At 42.6% G+C, this 24,531-nt stretch overlaps 1 protein-coding gene across 5 annotated transcripts in view; it reads right to left on the reverse strand.

The window, feature by feature from the left end:
• The window catches only part of ca10a (carbonic anhydrase Xa), a 332,936-nt gene that overhangs the window by 189,430 nt on the left and 118,975 nt on the right, over positions 1-24,531 (reverse strand). For all 5 annotated transcript variants that reach the window (XM_055890535.1, XM_055890533.1, XM_055890532.1 and 2 more), the window contains exon 4: positions 2,280-2,422. In XM_055890535.1, the coding sequence (XP_055746510.1) occupies positions 2,280-2,422 (143 nt within the window). The remainder of the gene's footprint in view (positions 1-2,279; positions 2,423-24,531) is intronic.

The raw sequence follows: 24,531 nt of genomic DNA on the forward strand, positions 1-24,531 counted from the left end.
ACTATGTGTTGTTGTTTCTGTCGCACTGCTTTGCTTTATCTTGGCCAGGTCGCAGTTGTAAATTAGAACTTGTTCTCAACTGGCCGACCTGGTTAAATAAAGGTGAAATAAATTAAATAAAAAAAATATATATACAGTGGGGAGAACAAGTATTTGATACACTGCCGATTTTGCAGGTTTTTCTACTTACAAAGCATGTAGAGGTCTGTAATTTTTAGCATAGGTACACTTCAACTGCGAGAGACGGAATCTAAAACAAAAATCCAGAAAATCACATTGTATGATTTTTAAGTAATTCATTTGCATTTTATTGCATGACATAAGTATTTGATCACCTACCAACCAGTAAGAATTCCGGCTCTCACAGACCTGTTAGTTTTTCTTTAAGAAGCCCTCCTGTTCTCCACTCATTACCTGTATTAACTGCACCTGTTTGAACCTCTCCACAATGGCCAAGACCAGAGAGCTGTGTAAGGACATCAGGGGTAACATTGTAGACCTGCACAAGGCTGGGATGGGCTACAGGACAATAGGAAAGCAGCTTGGTGAGAAGGCAACAACTGTTTGCGCAATTATTAGAAAATGTAAGAAGTTCAAGATGACGGTCAATCACCCTCGGTCTGGGGCTCCATGCAAGATCTCACCTCGTGGGGCATCAATGATCATGAGGAAGGTGAGGGATCAGCCCAGAACTACACGTCAGGACCTGGTCAATGACCTGAAGAGAGCTGGGACCACAGTCTCAAAGAAAACCATTAGTAACACACTACGCCGTCATGGATTAAAATTCTGCAGCGCACACAAGGTCCTCCTGCTCAAGCCAGCGCATGTCCACGCCCGTCTGAAGTTTGCCAATGACCATCTGGATGATCCAGAGGAGGAATGGGAGAAGGTCATGTGGTCTGATGAGACAAAAATAGAGCTTTTTGGTCTGAACTCCACTCGCCGAGTTTGGAGGAAGAAGAAGGATGAGTACAACCCAAAGAACACCATCCCAACCGTGAAGCATGGAGGTGGAAACATCATTCTTTGGGGACGCTTTTCTGCAAAGGGGACAGGACGACTGCACCGTATTGAGGGGAGGATGGATGGGGCCATGTATCGCGAGATCTTGGCCAACAACCTCCTTCCCTCAGTAAGAGCATAGAAGATGGGTCGTGGCTGGGTCTTCCAGCATTACAACGACCCGAAACACACAGCCAGGGCAACTAAGGAGTGGCTCCGTAAGAAGCATCTCAAGGTCCTGGAGTGGCCTAGCCAGTCTCCAGACCTGAACCTAATAGAAAATCTTTGGAGGGAGCTGAAAGTCCGTATTGCCCAGCGACAGCCCCGAAACCTGAAGGATCTGGAGAAGGTCTGTATGGAGGAGTGGGCCAAAATCCCTGCTGCAGTGTGTGCAAACCTGGTCAAGAACTACAGGATACGTATGATCTCTGTAATTGCAAACAAAGGTTTCTGTACCAAATATTAATATAATAAAATGCAAATTAATTACTTAAAAATCATACAATGTGATTTTCTGGATTTTTGTTTTAGATTCCGTCTCTCACAGTTGAAGTGTACCTATGATAAAAATTACAGACCTCTACATGCTTTGTAAGTAGGAAAACCTGCAAAATCGGCAGTGTATCAAATACTTGTTCTCCCCACTGTATCTATGAGGCTAATTCATGTGTCTGTGTATGTGTGTTTATGTTTACGCCGTTTTGTGGTTCCACCTCACAGCGGATTTCATATAAAATATATATTTTGTCCTGTATAGGCCTCTATTCCGGTAACATATTACTGTGTTTGTGTTGTGTGTGTGAACCAATATGTATTTTGGTAATATCCAGCCAATGTAGAGTTGATCCAATGCCATCTGTCTCTGTAAAAAAACGAAACCGTGACAAACAACCGACTTTGTTCACCGGGATAAAAAAAGTGAAGCGTTTAAGCCAGCAACATTGATCAGAGATCTGTACATGGCTAGTTACCAAACAAACCATACAACAGCATTATAGAACCACACAATAGTCCCACAAATTCGAGGCGTCCCAAACAAAGCAGTGAGGAACCGACAATGCAGTGACATCCATCACCCCAGACAATAATGCTGGGTCTGAAATAGCACCCTATTATGGATGTAAAGCACTACTTTTGACCAGTGCACTATATAGGGAATAGGGTGCCATTTCGGACTCAGGCCCTGGTCAAAAGTAGTACACTGTATAGGAATATAGGAAGAGGGTGCTATTTGGTACACACTCTGAGAGTACCATTGTTGAGTGTTTGTTTACCTTGCGTCCTCCCGTGTTGAGCCGGATGGGCGTGAGGAAGGGGTCAAAGATCATGTGGCTGGTCTCGATGTTGACGGGAGACTGCCTCTTCCCCACGGAGCACAGGTTCCAAGCTGAGTTCACTAGCCCCCAGAATGACGGCACTGCAACACACAAAGAAGTAGAGACAAACCGGTTTGTATGTGTTGCTAACGATGGCGACGCAATAGGGCAGAAGCGGTTAGCATGTGTACTAAACAATGGGATTGAAATACAAAGAGGTGCAACACAAAACGGTTAGCATGTGTTGCTAAAGAGATAAGAGCGGCTAAGGAGGGTTTTGTTGTGTCATTGTTAGGACTACTCTATGGTGCTGTGAAGTAAATTATCGGTCCTATGGCAGGGCGTAGATTACACATGTAACAGGGACACGATAAGTTAGTACACACACACACAAAGACACCCACAAAAAACACACAAACGAACGAACACACACAAACACACACACAGTCGTGTTTGAACTATCAAGTTTCAAGTTTTAATGTCACATGCACAAGTACAGTGAAATGCCTTTCTCGCAAGCTCTAAACCCAATGTAGAAATCAAGATCTATATAGTACAGGAAAAAGACATACAGTAGAACAAAAACATGAGGAATTCAAATAAGAAGAACACGAGAAAGTAAGCTAGCTATATACAGGGTCAGTTCCAATACCATATTTACAATGTGGAGGGATACTGGAGTGGTATAGATAGACAGGTACAGTATAGGGGTAAGGTGACTAGCTGTCATGATGTATGATAAACAGAGTAGCGGGAGCATACTGTCTATGATGAATGTGTGTGTACGTGTGCGTCCTGTATGTAGAGTCCTGTGAGTGTGCACAGAGTCCGTGCAAAAAATCTAGGGTCAACTCAGATAGTCTGTGGAGCAATTCTGTTGGCTATTTAGCAGTCTTTTTAGAAAGCTGTTCAGGAGCCTGTTGGTGTCAGACCTGATGCATCGGTAATGCTTGCCGTGCGGAAGCAGAGAGAACAGTCTATGTCTTGGGTGGCTGGAGTCTTGAAAGGGATATTTGGGGATTCTGGCAACTTCGCCAGAGTCAGATGAACTTGTGGATTTCTCTGTGTCCAGTATGAAGGAAGTTCGAGGTAGTTTCGCTAGCATGCTTTCAGATACCCATAAACCTCCAGTTATTGCGCTAATACTATTTAGCAATTATGCCAGCGCTAGTTAGCTACTTCCTTCAAACCGCAAGCAGAGACATAAAAATGGTATCAACGAGTTCATCTGACTATGGGGAAGTAGATAAAGGTCCTCATTGTCAAAAATGTCCGGACCTTCTTTTCACACCGCCTGATATAGAAGTCCTGGATGGCAGGGAGTTCGGCTCCAGTAATGTACTGGGCTGTCTGTACCACCCTCTGTAGTGCCATGCGATCGAAGGCAATGCTGTTGCCATACCAAGGCAAGCAGTGATGCATCCAGCCAAGATGCTCTCAATGGTGCAGCTGTAGAACTTTGTGAGGATGTATGTAGGTCACCCAGAAGAACCCCAAGCAGCAAATGGATATGAGCAGTTACATCATCCAGGCTTAATCAGAACAAAGTTAGCAAACTCTAGCATCATCAGATAGCACTTCTATGCACTGCTGTAAGACTGGCAGGACACAGTGAGAGGATGACACTACTGGGAAAGTGCTATCTCTATATTAATCTCTCTCTCTCTCTGTCCCTCTCTCTCTACATCTCTCCCTCGCTATCTCTTTCTCCCCACTGATGTCTTATATAAGACTTGGCCACTGACGGCAGGAACTCTCATCCTGTGCAGAGGGAAGGATGCCTTCATCGTTTCACACGGATTAACACATTTCCGCTTAGAATCACAGCCAGGATTCCATTTAGAATCACATAAGGAACTCCACAAGGAAGTAGAAATATCATTTTTACTCTTTGAATTCCACTATTGGAAATTCCCATATACACCACAATGCCAAAAGTATGTGGACACCCCTTCAAATGAGTGGATTCGGCTATTTCAGCCACACCCATTGCTGACAGGTGTATACAATCGAGCACACAGCCATGCAATCTCCATAGGAAACATGGGAAATAGAATGGCCCGCATGGAAGTGCTCAGTGACTTTCAACATGGCACCGTCATAGGATGCCACCTTTCCAACAAGTCAGTTTGTCAAGTTTCTGCCCTGCTAGAACTTCCAAGGTCAATTGTAAATCCTGTTATTGTGAAGTGAAAATGTCAAGGAGCAACAACGGCTCAGCCGTGAAGTGGTAGGCCACACAAGCTCACAGAAGGGGACTGCAGAGTATCGAGGTCTAAAGTGATTCCGGAAGCAACGTCAGCACAAGAACTGTTCGTCCGGAGCTTCATGAAATGGGTTTCAATGGCCGAGCAGCCTAAGATCACCATGCGCAATGCCAAGCGTCAGCTGGAGTGGTGGAAAACTTGCCGCCATCGGTACCTGCCTCAATGCATAGTGCCAACTGTAAAGTTTGGTGGAGGAGGAATAATGGTCTGGGGCTAGGCCCCTTAGGGAAATTAAGGGAAATCTCAACGCTAGAGCATACAATGATATTGTAGACGATTCTGTGCCTCCAATGTTGTGGCAACAGTTTGGGGAAGGCCTTTTCCTGTTTCAGCATGACAATGCCCACGTGCACAAAGCAGGGTCCATACAGAAATGGTGTGCCGAGATCGGTGTGGCTTGCACAGAGCCCTGACCTCAACCCCATCGAACACCTTAGGGATGAATTGGAACGCCGTCTGCGAGCCAGGCTTAATCGCCCAACATCAGTGCCGACCTCACTAATGTTCTTGTGGCTGAATGGAAGCAAGTCCCCGCAGCAATAATACAACATCTAGTGGAAAGCCTTTCCAGAGGAATGGAGGCTGTTATAGCAGAAAAAGGGGGGATCAACTCCATATTAATGCTCATGATTTTGGAATGAGATGTTCGACAAGCAGGTGTCCACATAGTGTATTTCAATAACACCTCAAAGATGACTCTCGCTGTTTAGTTCACAAATATGAAGTTGAGTCAGCATTTCTAACCCTAGAGCAGTGGTCACCAACCTTTTTTAAGTCAAGATCACTTTCTGAGTCAAAATGCAAGTTGAGATCTTAAGCCTATGCAACAATAACCAATTGAAAACAGATCTGAAGCAATGAGGGTTGTGCAGTAGATTATAGGCCCAATACATTATCGCTGCATGTTGGCTATGCTTGAACTTCCCTGCCAATGTTATTCTTCTCAGATGATTTTGAATGTATAAACAGTCGGAAGTTTACATACACCTTAGCCAAATACATTTAAACTCAGTTTTAAACGATTCCTGGCATTTAATCCTAGTAGAAATTCCTTGTATTAGGTCAGTTAGGATCACCACTTCATTTTAAGAATGTTAAATGTCAGAATAATAGTAGAGAGAAGGATTTATTTCAGCTTTTATTTCTTTCATCACATTCCCAGTTGGACAGAAATTTACATACACTCAATTGGTATTTGGTAGCATTGCCTTTAAATTGATGAACTTGGGTCAACCTTTTCGGGTAGCCTTCCACAAGCTTCCCAGAATAAGTTGGGTGAATTTTGGCCCATTCCTCCTGACAGAGCTGGTGTAACTGAATCAGGTTTGTAGACCTCCTTGCTCGCACATGCTTTTTCAGTTCTGCCCACACATTTTCTATAGGATTGAGGTCAGATATTTGTGATTGCCACTCCAATACCTTGACTTTGTTGTCCTTAAGCCATTTTGCCACGACTTTGGAAGGATGCTTGGGGTCATTGTCCATTTGGAAGACCCATTTGCGACCAAGCTTTAACTTCTTGACTGATGTCTTGAGATGTTGTTTCTATATATCCACATAATTTTCCTCCCTCATGATGCCATCTATTTTGTGAAGTGCACCAGTCCGTCCTGCGGCAAAGCACCAACCCCACAACATGATGCTGCCACCCCCATGCTTCATAGTTGGGATGGTGTTTTTCGGCTTGCAAGCCTCCCCCTTTTTCCTCCAAACATAACGATGGTCATTATGGCCAAACAGTTCTATTTTTGTTTCATCAGACCAGAGGACATTTCTCCAAAAGTACGATATTTGTCCCCATGTGCAGTTGTAATCTGTAGTCTGTCTTTTTTATGGCGGTTTTGGAGCAGTGGCTTCTTCCTTGCTGAGCGGCCTTTCAGGTTATGTTGATATAGGACTCGTTTTACTGTGGATATAGATCCTTTTGTACCTTTTTCCTCCTTTTTCCTCCAGCATCTTCACAAGGTCCTTTGCTGTTTTTTTTTTGCACCAAAGTATGTTCATCTCTAGGAGACAGAATGAGTCTTCTTCCTGACCGGAATGATGGCTGCGTGGTCCCATGGTGTTTATACTTGAGTACTATTGTTTGTACAGATGAACATGGTACATTCAGGCGTTTGGAAGTTGCTCCCAAGGATGAACCAGACGTGTGGAGGTCTACAATCTTTTTCTGAGGTCTTGGCTGATTTTCTTTGATTTTCCCCTGATGTCAAGCAAAGAGGCACTGATTTTAAAGGTAGGCCTTGAAATACATCCACAGGTACACCTCCAATTGACTAAAATTATGTAAATTAGCCTATCAGAAGCTTCTAAAAATATGACATAATTTTCTGGAATTTTCCTAGCTATTTAAAGGCACAGTCAACTTAGTGTATGTAACTTTCTGACCCACTGAAATTGTGATACAGTGAGTTATAAGTTAAATAATCTGACTGTAAACAATTATTGGAAAAATTACTTGTGTCATGCACACAAGTAGGTTTCCTAACCGACTTGCCAAAACTATAGTTTGTCAACAAGAAAATTGTGGAGTGGTTGAAAAATGTGTTTTAATAACTCCAACCTAACTGTATATATTTTTTTATTAGGTATATAATCACACTGGTAATAGACAATTTGTTGTATTACTTATGAGGCACAGCTAAGTGAGCATAATAGTGCTTCTTTTTATTTTTGCTGGACTGATGGCCAACATCTGATGATCAGTCTGAGGGGAGGGAGCAGGGGTGAGGCTGCCTCTCACCCGCCCCTCTGCCTTCCTTCTCTCCGCTAAGGAAAAGAGAACACAGTCTTCCAGCTGATGGCAAAACTCAAGTCGCACTGCATTATTTCTGCCTCATACACCAATTCATGTTATTACTCCTATGACTATAGAAAGTGACATTTTCCCCGATATTAAAAAAGTCTCAAGGCTCTAATAATAACAACACAAGCTTATTGAAACACTTTGCTACTCATTCATTGCAGCTGCAGTGCTGGTTGTAGCGTGAGTGGAAGTAGGAAGAACACATATTTTATGGCTTGCAAAAGGTGTTGACAGTGATGAATAACAATTTAAACATGAACTTACACATAAAAACAGCAGCCATTTGCTGTATTCATTGAGTCTCTCTCTAGTCATGGTTGTTCAAGTTTTTAAATCTCAGTATCAACTTTGCTGTGCGTTCGAGTTAACGGCTTGAGGAAACTGTACAGACACAGCGATCTGGGATATCTGACTGGCAAGCAGTAGGCCAATTGCTGCACTTGATTTGGTGTCTGGGCTTGCCGTGTAAGCAGAGTTCTACCTTCAGACACATGAAATAGTTCAAAATGGGAACACCTTGGCTTCCGGGCACAAGGGCTGCTGTATCAAGTGCATCTACCGCAAACAGCGCAAAATGGAAAAAAAGGCTTTGGCGTTGGGTTTTTTACAGAAATATTTTGGTGATCAACCAGGAGTGCCTTGGGAGATCGGCCAGTCGATCACAATCGATTGGTTGGTAACCACTGCCTTCGAGGGACCACTCCCATTGCACACTATCAAGTCTGGTAAAGCAGCAATACATCATGGCTACGATTCTCCTCGTGTCTTTGGAAAAAAGGTGGCGCTGAATTTTACATTTTTGATGTCTCATGGTGAAAAGGAACTTCATTCTGAGGCATAATCCACTTTCCTTGTGTATCTTGGAAAGTTTTCAAACATACAGTACAGCAGCTGTTGGTCACCGGCGCCATGTTGTCATGTTCAGAAACTTGGAAAGAGGAGAGTGGTGGAGGGTTGACATGTTATTTATGGTGGCACAACTAGGGCCGGCACAATTACAGTATAGTTGTGTAACAGGCGATTATGGATGAAGACCATCATGAAAATAAAATAACCGTCACAACCGGGGATTGTTTTGTTTGTGGAACAAACAGCTGACTGAAGACGGACGGCCGGGCATTTGTGTGGTTGAGTCCGTTTCTGAGGTTACATGGACTCTTTACATGATGAAACGGTGTTGCTATTGCTGAAACATGCAGAGTGCAAACGAGTCTTTGGTTACCTAGGTAACACCCCCCTTCGTCCAATTTTTGTTGTTGTTGTTGCAATTTAAACGATTATAACGGTGACAGTGGTCATTAGGCTGACCAATAACTGTCATTCAAAATTCCATGACCGTCGCAGCACTAGGCACACCTATAACTGTAAGAACGTTCAAGTATCAAATCCAGGACATATGTGTGAATCAAGACAGTGTTGGCTGAGCTAAAGCCCATCTCCTGCACCTGCTCAACTCACTGAACACCCTTTGGACTCGGACTGGACAGTGTTAAGTGAAACTTCTGTAGTTTGTCTGAAAAGGTGGTTTAGCATGATGTGAATTAAATGTGAGCATTTCCACTACACACTTTGCAGCCCAGCCATCTTTCACCAGTCAACGAAACCACCTGCTGTCCAATACACTACACACACAGACACACACTACAACCCACCCCAGCTGTCAAAACCAAACTACTCCAGCCTGCAAAATTGCCAGGAGGGGGAAGAGGGAAAAAACGACACAACAAAAATACATTAGAGAGTTGGAGAGTCATCTCTTGTTTAAGGTACTATTGAATTGGCAGTAATGTCTTTCCTGTGAGACTCAGAGAGGGAGGATGAGAGAGGGAGAGGGAGCGAGGGGGAGGAAGTGGGCGGCAACCACGCTCTAGATGCTAAATCCTTCTGAGAAATGACAGGAAATCCATGTGTGGAATGAGTGTACATGATCGATCCCTTGAAACCTTGGCCCCTGTCACAAATGTACACGGAATTATTAGGCCTTGATAGATCCCTGCAAGTGGCTACCAGGGCAGGGGACACCCGACACCCTTGAACATAGGCACAAGCAGCTGTGTCAATAGTCCAAACAGAACCCTTCACTGGCTTCGCTGCCTTCCTATAGCACCTACCTCCCATATATCAGGCCGTCTGTTGCCGCATATTAACCTCACTTTCATTTCTTATTGGCAAGCTGTAAAAGAGGACAGGGATATATATGAGCTGGCCTTTAGCCGCTGGGTGGAACATACTGTAGGTGCTGTGACGTGTGGAGGGAGAGGGGATGTGTAGGCCAGTTCTCTAGGACCTGTTCGATAACTTCCCCTTTTTCAGACGACTGAACATGACTGAATGAAGATTTGGCCAGGGATAACCTACGTAAATGCGGACTTCTCTTCGGAAATTAGCTTTATGAGCTTTATCATTCATTATTCAATAGCTCTATAAGGAATCACAGAGCCCTGTGCTTATATTCTTTGATCCTTTATGTGTGATTTTGGTATAGAGAGAATAATAGGATTTCATGACAGTTGATTCGATAATTAACTCATATAATCATATAGCTAGGCATATAATCCTTCCCTTCTTCATTTCCTTCCATACTACCATACAATAATTTCCTCTCACCTTTAGCTTCTTTCCCTCCTTCCCTCCTCTCCCTCCTTCCTTCCTTTCCTCCTTCAATCAGCTAATCACCAATCAGCCCACCTGTAAACCACCACCTATCCACCAATAGATAACATGTAGTTTCCTAGCTGTGTATGCAGGCTAATTAAGTTGACAGCAGCCCTGGAAGGAACAGGGTTATGCGTTTACTCTGGGCCGTCCCGGTGGGTTTATTTGGGGTTGAGGAGGGTAGAGATCAGGGCAGAGCTCTGGGCCTCGGGGGTCTGAGAAGAGAGGAGACACACTACACAATTAGACCCTACTTTAATGACCTCCTCTACCATGGACAACAGAAACCAGTAAAGCCCTGCCTGGAGGAGAGTGCATTAGAGGATGGTGCTGTAGGTAAAGACAAACACAGAGACTATGCCCACACACACACATCATTTATACAGTGCCAACGTTCCTCAAAATTGTTAAAAGTATTCATTTTTTATTCTACTAAATGCAACAGTTGGATAACGTATGAAGATACTCCAAACGTTTATAATTGTTTAAATCCATTAGATATTTACTGAATTATAGCAGATAAAACATTTTAGTGGCAGGGACAAATAATGAATGGATTTCAGGGATTTTGGTGGGAATTCGTGTTTACAATTTATTGTCAAACTTCACTTTTATTTTCTTAGAATGCATATATACATTTTCTAATGGTATCAGGTATAGTTTTGTGTTAAAAAAATAAAGAACATGATGTCTAATTTGAATAAATAAGAGGGTGTATTTTTGCATATATGAATACATTAACATAACGTGGTGGAGCAGAGCTGCAACCACCAATAACTTGCTCTGTCTAGGCCTACATGCACTCACCGGTGCTGTCTGGACTGCCTCATTAATTGTTGTCACGTTCTGTTGCATAATTCAAGTTTGTCAATAGCAGGATATCCTGGGATTAAAAATCAACATGCTTGGCTCTAGATTACACCTATCTATACACCCTATACATTGTATGTGAAATCAGACATAATATCACTATAATCCGAGCGTTCAAAATAATGTTATCCTTCTTCTCTTTCTTTTGATGTAAGTGTCGAGAAGATGAGTTAAATCCCAGGCTAAGCTTTACCGTTCATATTGATGCAACGGAAAGACAATGTATTCCATTGAGCCCATTACAGCCTTTACATGCTGTATTTGACAGATCATTACAATCACTTCCACGGTCCTAACACCACAGCGGATCCTTTTTGGGGCTATATGGAACCTTTTTTTGAAGCTTCTATAAAGACTCATGCTTCATACGGTTCAAAATGGAGCCTGTATAGTACTATAAATAACCCTTTCCTAAGGTTCTATATAGCACCAAACAGGGTTTACGCTATGGTTACATAGAATTTTTTTTTTTTTATGGAAAATGGTTCTATAAAGAACCTTCGTTCATGTCAAAGGTTCTTTGTATATCCTTTCGAAGAACCATTCAGAGGTTTTTATTCTGGTTAGCCATATTATATTGTTAAAATTCCATAGGTGTTATTATTGTTTAAATTGACATGTTGAATTAGGTGTTCTAACTCTAGAACAGCTGGGAGTCAAGGATAGAATTGGGAACCACTGATTTTGGCAACAGTTCTCAATTGATACAAGGCCACACGGTATTTGAGTCTTTCACAAGACACTGTCACTGTTCATAGTCTCATTTAACATGTAATCGCAAAACACAACAAGATTAGATAAACTGGAATGACACTCACTCATTGTTTCACAAAACAGGGGTGTGAGCAAACCACACCCCTAAATACATTTTAGTTATAACTAAAAGAGGAAAGAACCCTTTTCTGAACTGCAAAGAAACATTATGCAAGAACCGTTATGGTAATGAATGTCTGGGATTAGCATTAAAGATAATGTCAAAATTCCTCTGGCTCTCCACTTGAAACACCGCCTCTCTCTGCTCCCCATCCTGCTCACAAGATGGAGGACATTTCGCGGAGAGGGTCCGTTGCTGTTCTGAACAGAATGAGAAGTGTTCAAATCCTGACCGGGTGCCACGGGAGGAATACAATATTGAAATCCTGCCAACAGTGACTCAGAAAACAGCAAGTTAAAACACAGAGAAAGATACTTTTCTGGTAGGTACTCAATTTTTTTAAAGATTTTTTTTACCCTTTCCCAAACATTAACCCTTCAGGGATTTGTTTGTCCAAACTGTCTACGTCCAAAAATGTATGGAAAAAAGCTTAAAGTATAAACTTAAACGACTAAAATCAAATATAAAGTATGTAGAAAAGACAATTTATTTATTTTGTTATTAAGTTTGAGCCAAAGAACACATAGCAAGATGCATAGAATTGCAGGGAAGTATCAAAAAAATTACAAAATGCTCTCTCAGCTTCCATGGCAAAATGTGCAGAATTGCAGGAAATTAGCTTAAAAGCTACAAAAAATGTCCCTTTTGATGCAGAAAAAACCCTGCCCTTAACTTAACCAGTCGGAATGAATGCCTAAACTTCATGTTTTAACCCTATCAAAAACCTACACTTAGAAATGTTATGTTTGGATCAACGAAATTTGACATTAGGAGAAAACTGGTTAAATGTCCAAATCTGAAGTGAAATCAGTAAAACTGTGAGATCTTGTTGCAGCACTACATGAATTGAAATGTATCTGATGTTGTCCACACATCTAGACATTTTGCTATGGCAACCTTTATTCAATATTCAATACAAATTGAACTCTTAAGAAACATCTGAGGATGTAGGGGGAGTGAAGGACATGAATGAGTAGCAGTACTCTGACGGCAGTACACTGACAGCTAACCCATTAGCCAGCCAGTGCCTTTACTTTCACACACTCATTAGTCCAGATCATCAATACACTGCCTTTATCAGCTGTATCATCATGGCTAACGGAGCTAGCGCTGGCGCTACTAGCTGACGGTGAGCGGAGGGCACGGTAAATCATTGGCCTGCCATCATGACAAAGGTAAATACCTCAGGCATTAAACACCTCCATAATAAGGAGAGCATGAGATGGGCTGTGTGTGTGTGTGTGTGTGTGCGCGTGCGTGCGTGCGTGCGTGTTTGGCCCCACTCTAAATGGCCAGTGACAGTAGGTGATGTTGGTGCTCGTCCTCTGATGCTAGTGTAATGCTGCCGGCCTATAGCACTGCTCTGTGGGGCTCATTAGCTTTGCTTGTCAGAGGAACAATAAACATGTCCATCAAGCTAACCCCTCCTGTCACGTTGTTAATGGACCAGGATATACAACCTGGTGGCTAGTGTAGAGAGAGACACACACACGCACATGCACAGGGACATAAGCAAGCGCGCACACACACACACACAGGCACGCAGGCACTCTCACATACACTCTCTCACACACACACAAACACACACTTACACACAGGGTCTGCATATTTAACTTGCCGGTTGCCAACAAGGGCCACTGGGGCCCAATAACAAACATTATCGTTTTGAGGGAGAGAGATCCTGGGACCACAGGGTTTGTGGCTTGCACAGCACCACTGCTCAGCACCATGGAAAGCACCCCTCCCTACAGCGCCACACTGTTCAGAACCATGGACAGCTCCATTTCATACAGTGCCTTGCTATTCAGAACCATGGGCAGCTCCATTTCCTATAGCTCCACACTGGTCGTACATTGGTCAGAACCATGGGCAGCTCCATTTCCTACAGCGCCACGCTTGTCAGAACCATGGGCAGTTCCACTCAAAGCTCCAGTCACTGCAGCCCCACACTATAGCAGCACACCAATTCACAGCAGCTTCACTCCCTTGGTGGCCTGAAGAATCCTCTGTAAACATTCACTTTCTCTCTTGCTGTCTACAAAAGCATGTTCAAGCATGTCCAAGCATGTAGGCTTTATTACCCAGGGTCATGCTGGTCTATGGCTGAGCTCCACCTCTATAGAACTTTAATTAAACCACTGACACAGATCTGACCCAGGTCTTGGAATTGTCTTTAGGTCAAATGTACGTACATACAGGTCTTCTGGGGAAAAGATTTGGGCTAAAGGCAGCTTTTAGCTCTATAATTCAAGTTGTTCTTTTTGCCCAATTCTCTTCATTGGACTAAAACAGGAAGCTGGATTCCCCCCCCCAAAAAAATTTCCAAGCAGAAAGAAATAATTAACTATGCTAATCTCTTGGCCAAGAGCTAAGAGTCTAATAAGGTTCTGTAATATAAAATCCCTGACTTCTCTTTTCATGTCCTGAAATAGGGACTTACATGGTATCACACAATGGCGGTCAGTACTATTTTTTCCAGGGCTAATTTTCAGTGGAGAGATATTAATAAGAGCTAATGTCTGTCTCCTCTATCTACTTCAGTGGGTAGTGATTGGGAAGAGTTAGTGACATGGAGTTAAAGGAGAGGAAATCAAGAGACTTTTTTGGAGGATCACTTTTACACGCACACACACACACACACAGACACACAGACACACACAGAGACAGATCCATCATGGGAAGGAGAGTGATAGGGGGACAGGTAAAACTACTCACCCGTCCCTAGATAATAAACTGCTCACCACCAAGGATAGCCCCACAGCTCCACTCACTAGAACGCCACGCTGTACAGCACCACTCCCTTCCAGCCCCACACTGTTCAGAACCATAGATAATTCCAGTCACTGCAGCCCAACACGTTACTATAGCAGCACACCATGTTACAGCAGCTTTACTGCCTTGGTGGGACCCAAAGGTCCCGACAGAGATTCTTCAAGCAGCGGGCGGTCAGAGTGCAAGTGTCCTCTCTCATCATTGTTGCTGCTTCAAGTTCAGTAGCCATACGTGCGAGATCAGGTGCGCGTGTGGTCTCAATGAAATAAGAGTAGACTATGCATGGGCAGAGAAGCACAGGGAAGTTATCTTTCAAGGAAATGTACTTCCTAAATATAATTCGGCTAAAGTTTACTGCAGTGCATTGAAAAAAACATTGTTGACCCATATTATTATACCGATTTCTTTGTTAAGTTTTGCACATTTTGATATTGCCTATATGGAAAACATTGCTTGTACCATGGCTGGCACGCTAGCTGTGTCACATAGCCTACGCCTAAAATATCATTGCGGGACTGCGGTTGCGTTTACGACCAGTTCTTGCGGGAGCGGGTGGGTGTCGGACAGAAAGCCAGCGAGAGTGGTATGAAAAGCGGCGGGTGCGGTTGGGAGCGGGATGAAGAAATCAGTCCTACGCAGACCTCTAGCCTGAAGAATCTTCTAAAACCATGCTATTTATCTCTTGCTGTCTACCAAAGCATGTTCAAGCATGTCCAAGCATGTAGGCTTTATTACGTGTGTGGATAATCTCTTTTACCCAGGGTCATGCTGGCCTAGGGCTGAGCTCCACCTCTACAGAAGAGGAGGAGGAACTTTAATGAAACCTACACATCCACTGACACAGATCTGGAAATTGTCTACAGATGATTAAATGTACGTACACTACCGGTCAAATGTTTTAGAACACCTACGCATTCAAGGGTTTTTCTTTATTTTTACTAATTTCTACATTGTAGAATAATAGTGAGACATGTAAACTATGAAATAACACATATAGTATCCAAAAAGGTGTTAAACAAATCCAACTATATGATATATTTGAGATCCTTCAAATAGCCACCCTTTGCCTTGATGACAGCTTTGCACAAACGTGGCATTCTCTCAACCAGCTTCATGAGCTAGTCACCTGGAATGCATTTCAATTAACAGGTGTACCTTCTTAAAAGTTAATTGGTGGAATTTATTTCCTTCTTAATGTGTTTGAGCAAATCAGTTGTGTTGTGTCGTGATAAGATGGGGGGGGGGGGGGGGGGGGGGTATACAGAAGATAGCCCTATCTGGTATAAGAACAAGTCCATGTTATGGCAAGAACAGCTCAAATAAGCAAAGAGAAATGACAGTCCATCATTATTTTAAGATATGGAGGTCAGTCAATATGGAAAAGTGCAGTTGCAAAAACCATCAAGCGCTATGATGAAACTGGCTCTCATGAGGACCGCCTCAGGAATGGAAGACCCAGAGTTACCTCTGCTGCAGAGGATAAGTTCATTAGAGTTACCAGCCTCAGAAAATGCGGCCCAAATAAATGCTTCACAGATTTCAAGTAACAGACACATCTCAACATCAACTTTTAGATGAGACTGCAGTGAATCAGGCCTTCATGGTCGAATTGGTGCAAAGAAACCACTACTAAAGGACAACAATAAGAAGAAGAGACTTGCTTTGGCCAAGAAACACGAGCAATGGACATTAGACTGGAGGCACACTTAACAAGCATGGCTACCACAGCATTCTGCAGCGATACGCCATCCCATCTGGTTTGTTCTTAGTGGGTCTATCATTTGTTTTTCAACAGGACAACTACCCAACAAATCAAATCAAGCTGCATTGGTCACATACACATGGTTATTAGATGTTATTGCGAGTGTAGTGCAATGCTTGTACCTCCAGGCTGTGTAAGGGCTATTTTACCAAGAAGGCGAGTGATGGAGTGCTGCATCAGATGACCTGGCTTCTACAATCCCCCAACCTCAACCAAATTGAGATAGTTTGGGAGGAATCGGACCTCAGAGTGAAGGAAAAGCAGCCATCAAGTGCTCAGCATATGTGGGAACTCCTTCAAAACTGTTGGAAAAGCATTCCAGGTGAAGTTGGTTGAGAGAATGCCAAGAGTGTGCAAAGCTGTTATCAAGGCAAAGAGTGGCTATTTGAAGACTCTCAAATATAAAATATATTTTGATTTGTTTTACACTTTTCGGTTACTACATGATTCCATATGTGTTATCTCATAGTTTAGATGTCTTCACTATTATTCTACAATATAGAAAATAGTGAAAATAAAGATAAACCCTTCAATGAGTAGGTGTTCTAAAACTTTTGTAGTGTACATACAGGTCCTCTGGAAAAAAAAGCCTGGAATAAACATTTGGGCTAAAGCCAGCTTTTAGCACTATAATTATATTCTTTCTTTTTCCCTTCCTCCAATTCTATGCATAGTTCTAAAAAAGGAAGCTGGATTTCCCAAAATGTTTTTTTTTTTCCCAAGCAGAAAGAAATAATGAACCAAGCTAATCTCTTGGCTAAGAGCTAAGAGTCTGATAAGGTTCTGTAATATAAAATCCCTGACTTATCTTTTCATGTCCTGAAATAGTGACTTACATGGTATCACACAATGGTGGTCAGTACTATTTTTTCCAGGGCTAATTTTCAGTGGAGAGATATTAATAAGTGCTAATGTCTGTCTCCTCTATCTACTTCAGTGGGTAGTGATTGGGAAGAGTTAGTGACATGGAGTTACAGACTGGAGAGGGATTCAAGGGACTTTTTTGGAAGATCACTTTTGTACACACACACACACACACACACACACACACACACACACACACACACACACACACACACACACACACACACACACACACACACACACACACACGCACGCACGCACACACACACACACACACACACACACACACTTTCTCTCCTAATGAAGGGATGTGGGTAATAGAGCCTAAAGTATACCCTTTTCACTGGCAATAAGAGCAGCATCCTCCACTCAGACTGACAGGAAGACTGGAACACATAGACCTCTCTCATCAGTTCTCTCACACCCACCCACACACTGCAGCTTGGACCATGGCAGTGTTTCCCAATCCGGTCAATTGTTTGCAAAATACTTGCAATGCCCTAGCAGTAACACTGAAATACATCAACAACAATATTAAGCCTATTTGTATTCAACACTTGCATGGACACAACACTCGGAATACATCTGTGTCGGATCTGAGAAGCAGCACACAGCTTGTAATGACTCCGGACAACGGACTGCCCAGTCTAATGCTATTTTCATTATTCAATTTCTTTATTTAATTGTTTAGGATCTGAACACTTAAACACTTTTCTGTAACACTTTTTAAACGCTTCAAGGCATTTAGAATTGAAATGCAAACGTTGTCACATAGGGCTGAGGACAAGAATCAAGGTTTTAATTTTTTAGTGAGTGTTTGTCTTTTTGGTCTTTTTGGTGCACCTTCCAACTCACACACAGACACCAAGCCCCTCCCCCTGTCACTCACAACAACAAAGACAAAATATCACTTCTTCCTCTTTGAGAACAAGCACATGCCATTTGTATTTGAGGTTTGGTCCGACAAATCGGGCATAGGGGCACAATAAGACATTACTTTACTCAACTCCCAAAGTTAGAACAGAGCAGACTCTACTAAGACGGGAGCATCAATGAACGTGGCTTAGTTTCTGCCGTGCGCAGCATTGCGGTACCACGTGCCGCTAGCAGCATTTTAGACACAGACTGTGCTAGCTGTCTCCTCTGTGTCTTGTAAATGTGTCCGACCGGCTCAAATCGGTCTTATGTAGCAACATTTGAAATTGTGTTTTTTTTACATTGGATAAAAGTAGATCAGAGCTACAAAATGGTATATCATACACTACAATTGAGGAACAATGGGAAAGTCATTCTGCTTTGAAAGTTAATAAACTTGTAAACTCACCTTTGAAGAAATGGCCTGTGAATTATTTTGGTACTACTACTGGAGAGCCCTTTTGCCAACACCTATTTAGCATTGTTCACACCCTCTTAAGCTTTAGCCCAACCCATCTCTTTAAGGGTTGATCCGAGCGTTCTGTACTAACAGCAGTCAAGCACCCAAGTTAACTTGCTAGCTACTTCCAGACACAAGCGAGAAAACAGCTCACTGAACAGTATTTGCCGTAGCAGAGCTGGTTAAGCTGTTATGTTATCCAGAGTGTTGGTGACTGCAACTATGCTGTCAGTTTGTCCGTTAGTAAATTCAGAGGGTTTCGCTCTGGGGGCATTCAGAGCGCACACTGGACGCTCTGGCCGATGAGTAGGGTTGATGCGAACGTTCAGACATCACAACGGCAGTCAAGCCCCCAAGCTAAATGGCTAACATTGGCAACCTTGCTAGCTTTTTCCAGACACAAATGACAGAACACCCCACTCTGACCATTTTACTCGCCTTAGCAGAGCTGGTTAGGCTGTTGTCATGTTATCCAGAGCGTTGGTGACTGTAACAGTGCTGCTGGCAACAATTGAATTATGCTTTTTGCCGATGTTTACTGACACCGGCCAAATTCAACCAATGTTGGGGGTTCGTAAATGCATCAGTTATTCTGCGCTCTGGCACACTCAGACGAGAGTGCTCTGAAATAGGAGTAGATGGCCAGACTGAATTTACGAACACATCCAAAATGGTTACTTGCATAGTGGAGTATTTTGTTAAGACATGTAGCTAGCTAGCTAGGTAAACAATGAACAACAATCCCAACTCATGACGTTACTACCCTTCATGAATCTGCAGGTAGGTACCCAACCAGGTTCAATGTTAGCTAGCTAACATTAGGCTATAACCAGCCAAGCAAACGACTCTGCGATACAAATAATAAGATCATACATGTAACGTTAGCTAGCGATAGGCTGGACAATAGAACGAGTCAAAATTCACCCAAGGCTAAAAAATGGCAAAAGAATGTTGGCTAAGCTGGAACACTAGTGCGAGCCCATAGCAAATTAATCGAACATTCGCAGAGCCTCTTCTGACTGGAGTGACGCTTAGAATTCCATTTTGCCTAAATGGCAGCACAAAATGTATCCCTTTTGATTTTACCACTACAAACTGTTCTTTCGACGAAACTGAAAAATAACAACTTGTATAGAAAGTAAACATCCGCACCTCAATGGTGCCAAGTGTGCTTATGTCTGCATAACGAGGAAGTAGGAAAAAAATTGCAACTTTTGACTATTTCTGGTCTAGCGATAGATGACAGCAGAGTATGCTGCCCAAGCTTATGCAACTAGAAAGAGGAGATTATCCTGATTTAAAATGGTGACCAACTACAAAAAAATCTAAATATACACATTGCGAGATAATTTGCTAAACATACCAACATGCCTTTCCATAGGAAAACAATGGGGGAGGGCTAACAGTATTTCGGGGCTAGCGTTTGATGACAACGGAGTACGCTGCCCAGCCCTACATAATTAGAAAGAGGATCCAATTTGAAAAAAATCTAAATTTACACATTGCGAGATATTTGGCAAAATAGACAGACATACCTATATTTGCTTATAGGAAACAATGGGATGACCTCAGAGTTTTTAATTTTTTGTTGTTGGTTTTAAATTTTTTGTTGTTGTTTACATTTTAACTACCAGCAACATCGGCAAGTCTCATTGCCAACAATATCAAAGCAGGCATTGTGACGTAGAACAATAGGCTGGGAATAGAATGTTCGGAAGGCGAGTTGATGCCACGGTGCTCAATAGAGCTAATAGAAGCTGGCAGGGTGAAAAATGCAGCCAAAAAAAGGCCTATTTTTTCGTGATTACTTCAAAACTACCTCAAGCAGCTGGGACATATGGTAATATGATGAAACTGGGCTCCACGTCGGATGCAATGAACTAGTTTTTAGAAAAAAGCATTGTTAAAAATGTCATGTGTCCAGCCTACTAGCGAGCCAGACAGCTAACGTAAGCTAGCTAGCTAACAGTATACTTTAACTTGATATTAAAATACTTATAGCTAGCTAGACTATCTTACCCGTGTTCTGAAATCGGAGTAAATAGCCGGAGCGAATTTACCAGCTAGTACAGTACGTCTATCAACAGTTGTTGCAGTGACATTCTATTGAATTGGCAAAGTGGAGTCTTGCAAAGTGGAGTCTTTTGTTAAGACATGTAGCTAGCTAGCTAAACAATGAACCATAATTACAACTCATGATGTTATTACCCTGCATGAATCTGCAGGTACGTAACCAACCAGGTTCAATGTTAGCAAGCTAACATTAGGCTATAACTAGCAAAGCAAATGGCTCTGAGATTCAAATAATAAGATCAGACACGTAGCGTTAGCTAGAGAGCCAGTCAGCTAACGTTAGCTACCTAACTGTACACTTTAACTTGAAATGAAACCACTTTCTGTCAAAATTAGAAACATGTAATATCTGAAAATGTAGCTAGCTACATCTTACCCGTAGACATCATGGATGGACGTGCCTCCTGTTGGATGCCATGGTGAATGCACCAATTTGTAAGTCGCTCTGGATAAGAGCGTCTGCTAAATGACTTAAATGTAAATGTATGGTTGCCATTAGTTTGAAGATGTAATCTGGAGACAGGTGTTTTCTCTCCTTAGCTATCATACTCAAATTCCACTGATTTCAAAACTCGGTCCTCCAGAAAGTGGAGAGCAACACTTATGCAGTTTTAATACGCAAATACATATATTTTTTAAATGCGTTGAAGAGGATTAACTAGACATACTGACCAGCTCAAATAGACAGAAGTGTGCTATATGGCAGACCAATCCAAACTCATCTCTCGGCATGTCCAGCCCACTCATTATCTCAGCCAATCATGGCTAGCGGGAAGGTTGCTGACTTTTTCTGTGGCTAAACCAACTAGTCTCATAATTTAACCATTTTATTCATATTTATAGATGGCATTCAAGTTTGCTATTAAGGCACATGAAAATCCACGTTTGAGAAAGCATTTCTGCCCAAAAATGCATTTAGATTTTAAAAAAAAGTTTACGTTCAAACATCTCTCCTGTGAAGTAGTGACCCACAACATACGCCGAGTTTCCTGAAATGGGTCACAAAATGTGTCAAAATTCTACGAAGATCTAGAACAATTCAGTTAAATAACAACCCAATGTTTAAAGCCCAGGTCAAATTAGCTCGCAACAGCAAGCTAGCTAGCTAAATGTCCATGAATGTTTTGTGTTTCGACCTGTCCCCAGATTAAAATAGTTGGTTCAGAGTTAATTTTGATATTTCAACCTGCGTGTCTGGATCGCATCTAGTGTGGATGTACAAAATCAACATGTGCTCAATGACACATGCGGACGCACGTGCCAAATCTAGACAGCATGTTAGGAGATATACGTTTTCTCCTGGTTGGAAACTCACTGGAAAAAGCTGACTATCATGTTTAATCTGCAATTCTAAATGCCTGTATTTAAGACGAGAACACTTATGGCAAATCTAAAAGCCTAATGTTTAGGTTATAAACGTGTCACATTTTGTGTGGTTGGGAGTGGGTGAATTTTTAAATGTATTAAAATTTAAAGAGCGTTTGGGAGAGAGAGGCTAAAATATAACACTCCCCACTAACAGACACCCAAATAGCAGAAATCCTCTGATTCTCACCAGGGCATGCAGGGCCAACACACCCACACAGTATATTCTTATTCAGACTCTTACCCCGCAGCGCTCACATTTCCAGTGAATCGTTGGAGATTCAATAACTGCATATGTCAGCTGTCTAGTGCAGGGTGCTTACACACAGGCAGGCACAGTCCTCTACCTATTTCCATTTCTACATTACCATACAAATGGCTGCATCTTTGCATGGCCCACCATCATACTGAGACAGGAGGTGGATGTATGCGATAAGACATCAAACAACCACAAACAACCCAACAGAGTTCACTCAATGCAATTCTCTGTGTCGTTGGTAAACGGCATTACGTTCGCTGTGGCGACCATGGAAGGGTCACTTAAGCAGCTGTGCAAGTGGGTTTTGAAGCTTTTGCACGTGTGGAAAAGCCCCACATATGTAGCGTGGTGAACTGAGTGTAAGGAAACCGTACAGTGGCTATTGGACAGCAGTAGTGTATGGAATACAAGCCTCAGACTGCTAGCAACTTCCCTTTATTCAACACATGACATCCCTCCAGTCAGATGGATGGATAGATGTATAGATACAGAGGGAAGGAGCGGGATAGATGAAAAATCTAATCAACAGTGAAGTCCAGAGTCAAATCTGGCCTGGGAGCCTGGCAGGGGAGAGACAATGACAGATGTGACGATTTGAGTTGTAAGCCTGACCATGGCCAACCCAGCCTGGTCATAGACTAGACGTAACATAGTAACTTAAATCTGGGACACTCAAAATAGTATCATATGTTACGTTTAGTATTGTTACATAAAACAGAAGTTTATATAAGGCAAAAATTTAAATAGGGTGGTTGGTTGGCGCATAACGCGACCGTCTAGCAACCCAAAGGTTGTGTGTTTCAATCTCATCACTGACAACTTTAGCTAATTAGCAACTTTTCAATTACTTACTACTTTTTTGCTACTTTGCAACTATACTGAACAAAAATATGAAGGCAGCATGTGAAGTGTGTGTCCCATGATTCATGAGCCAAAATAAAATATCCCAGAAATGTTCCATACGCACCAAACGCTTATTTCTCTTAAGTTTTGTGCACAAATTTGTTTACATCCCTGATAGTGAGCATTTCTCCTTTGCCAAGATAATCCATCCACCTGACAGGTGTGGCATATCAAGAAGCTGATTAAAAAGCATGATCATTACACAGATGCACCTTGTGCAGGGGAATAAAATGTGCAGTTTTGTCACACAACACAATGCCACAGATGTCTCAAGTTTTGAGGGAGCGTGCCAATTGGCATGCTGACTGCAGAAATGTCCACCAGAGCTGTTTCCAGATAACTGAATGTTCATTTCTCTACAATAAGCCACCTCCAATGTAGTTTTAGAGAATTTGGCAGTATGTCCCTCTGGCCTCACAAACGCAGACCACGTGTAACCACGCAAGCCCAGGACCGCCACAACCGGCTTCTTCACTTGCGGGGTCATCTGAGACCAGCCACCCGGACAGCTAATGAAACTGTGGGTTTACACAACCAAAGAATTTCTACACAAACTGTCAGAAACCGTCTCAGGGAAGCTCATCTGCATGCTCGTCGTCCTCACCAGGGTCTTGACCTGACTGCAGTTCAGCGTCTTAACCGACTTCATTGGGCAAACGCTCACCTTCGATGGCCATTGGCAAGCTGGAGAAGTGTGCTCTTCACGGATTAATTCCAGTTTCAACGCACCAGGTAGACGGCAGACAGCGTGTATGGCGTTGTGTGGGCGAGTGGTTTGCTGATGTCAACTTTGTGAACAGAGTGCCCCATGGTGGCGGTGGGGTTATGGGCAGGCATAAGCTACTAACAATGAACAATGGAATTTTATCGATGGCAGTTTGAATGCACAGTGATACCGTGACAAGATCCATTGTCGGGCCATTCAACCGACGCCATCACCTCATGTTTCAGCGTAATAATGTATGGCCCATGTCGCAAGGATCTGTACACAATTCCTGGAAGCTGAAAATGTCCCAGTTCTTCCATGGCCTGCATGCTCACCAGACATTTCACCCATTGAGCATGTTTGGGATGCTCTAGATTGACGTGTACAACAGCGTGTTCCAGTTCCCATCAATATCCAGCAACTTCGCACAGCCATTGAGTAGGAGTGGGACAACATTCCACAATCAACAGCTATGCGAAGGAGATGTGTCGCGCTGCATGACACAAATGGTGGTCACACCAGATACTGACTGGTTTTCTGAACCACGCCCCTACATTTTTACTGAGGTATCTGTGATCAACAGATGCATGTCTGCATCCCCAGTCAAGTGAAATCCATAGATTAAGGCCTAATTTATTTATTTTGATTGACTGATTTCC

This window comes from Salvelinus fontinalis, chromosome 30 (assembly GCF_029448725.1).
Source record: "Salvelinus fontinalis isolate EN_2023a chromosome 30, ASM2944872v1, whole genome shotgun sequence".
Taxonomy (NCBI): Eukaryota; Metazoa; Chordata; class Actinopteri; order Salmoniformes; family Salmonidae; genus Salvelinus; species Salvelinus fontinalis.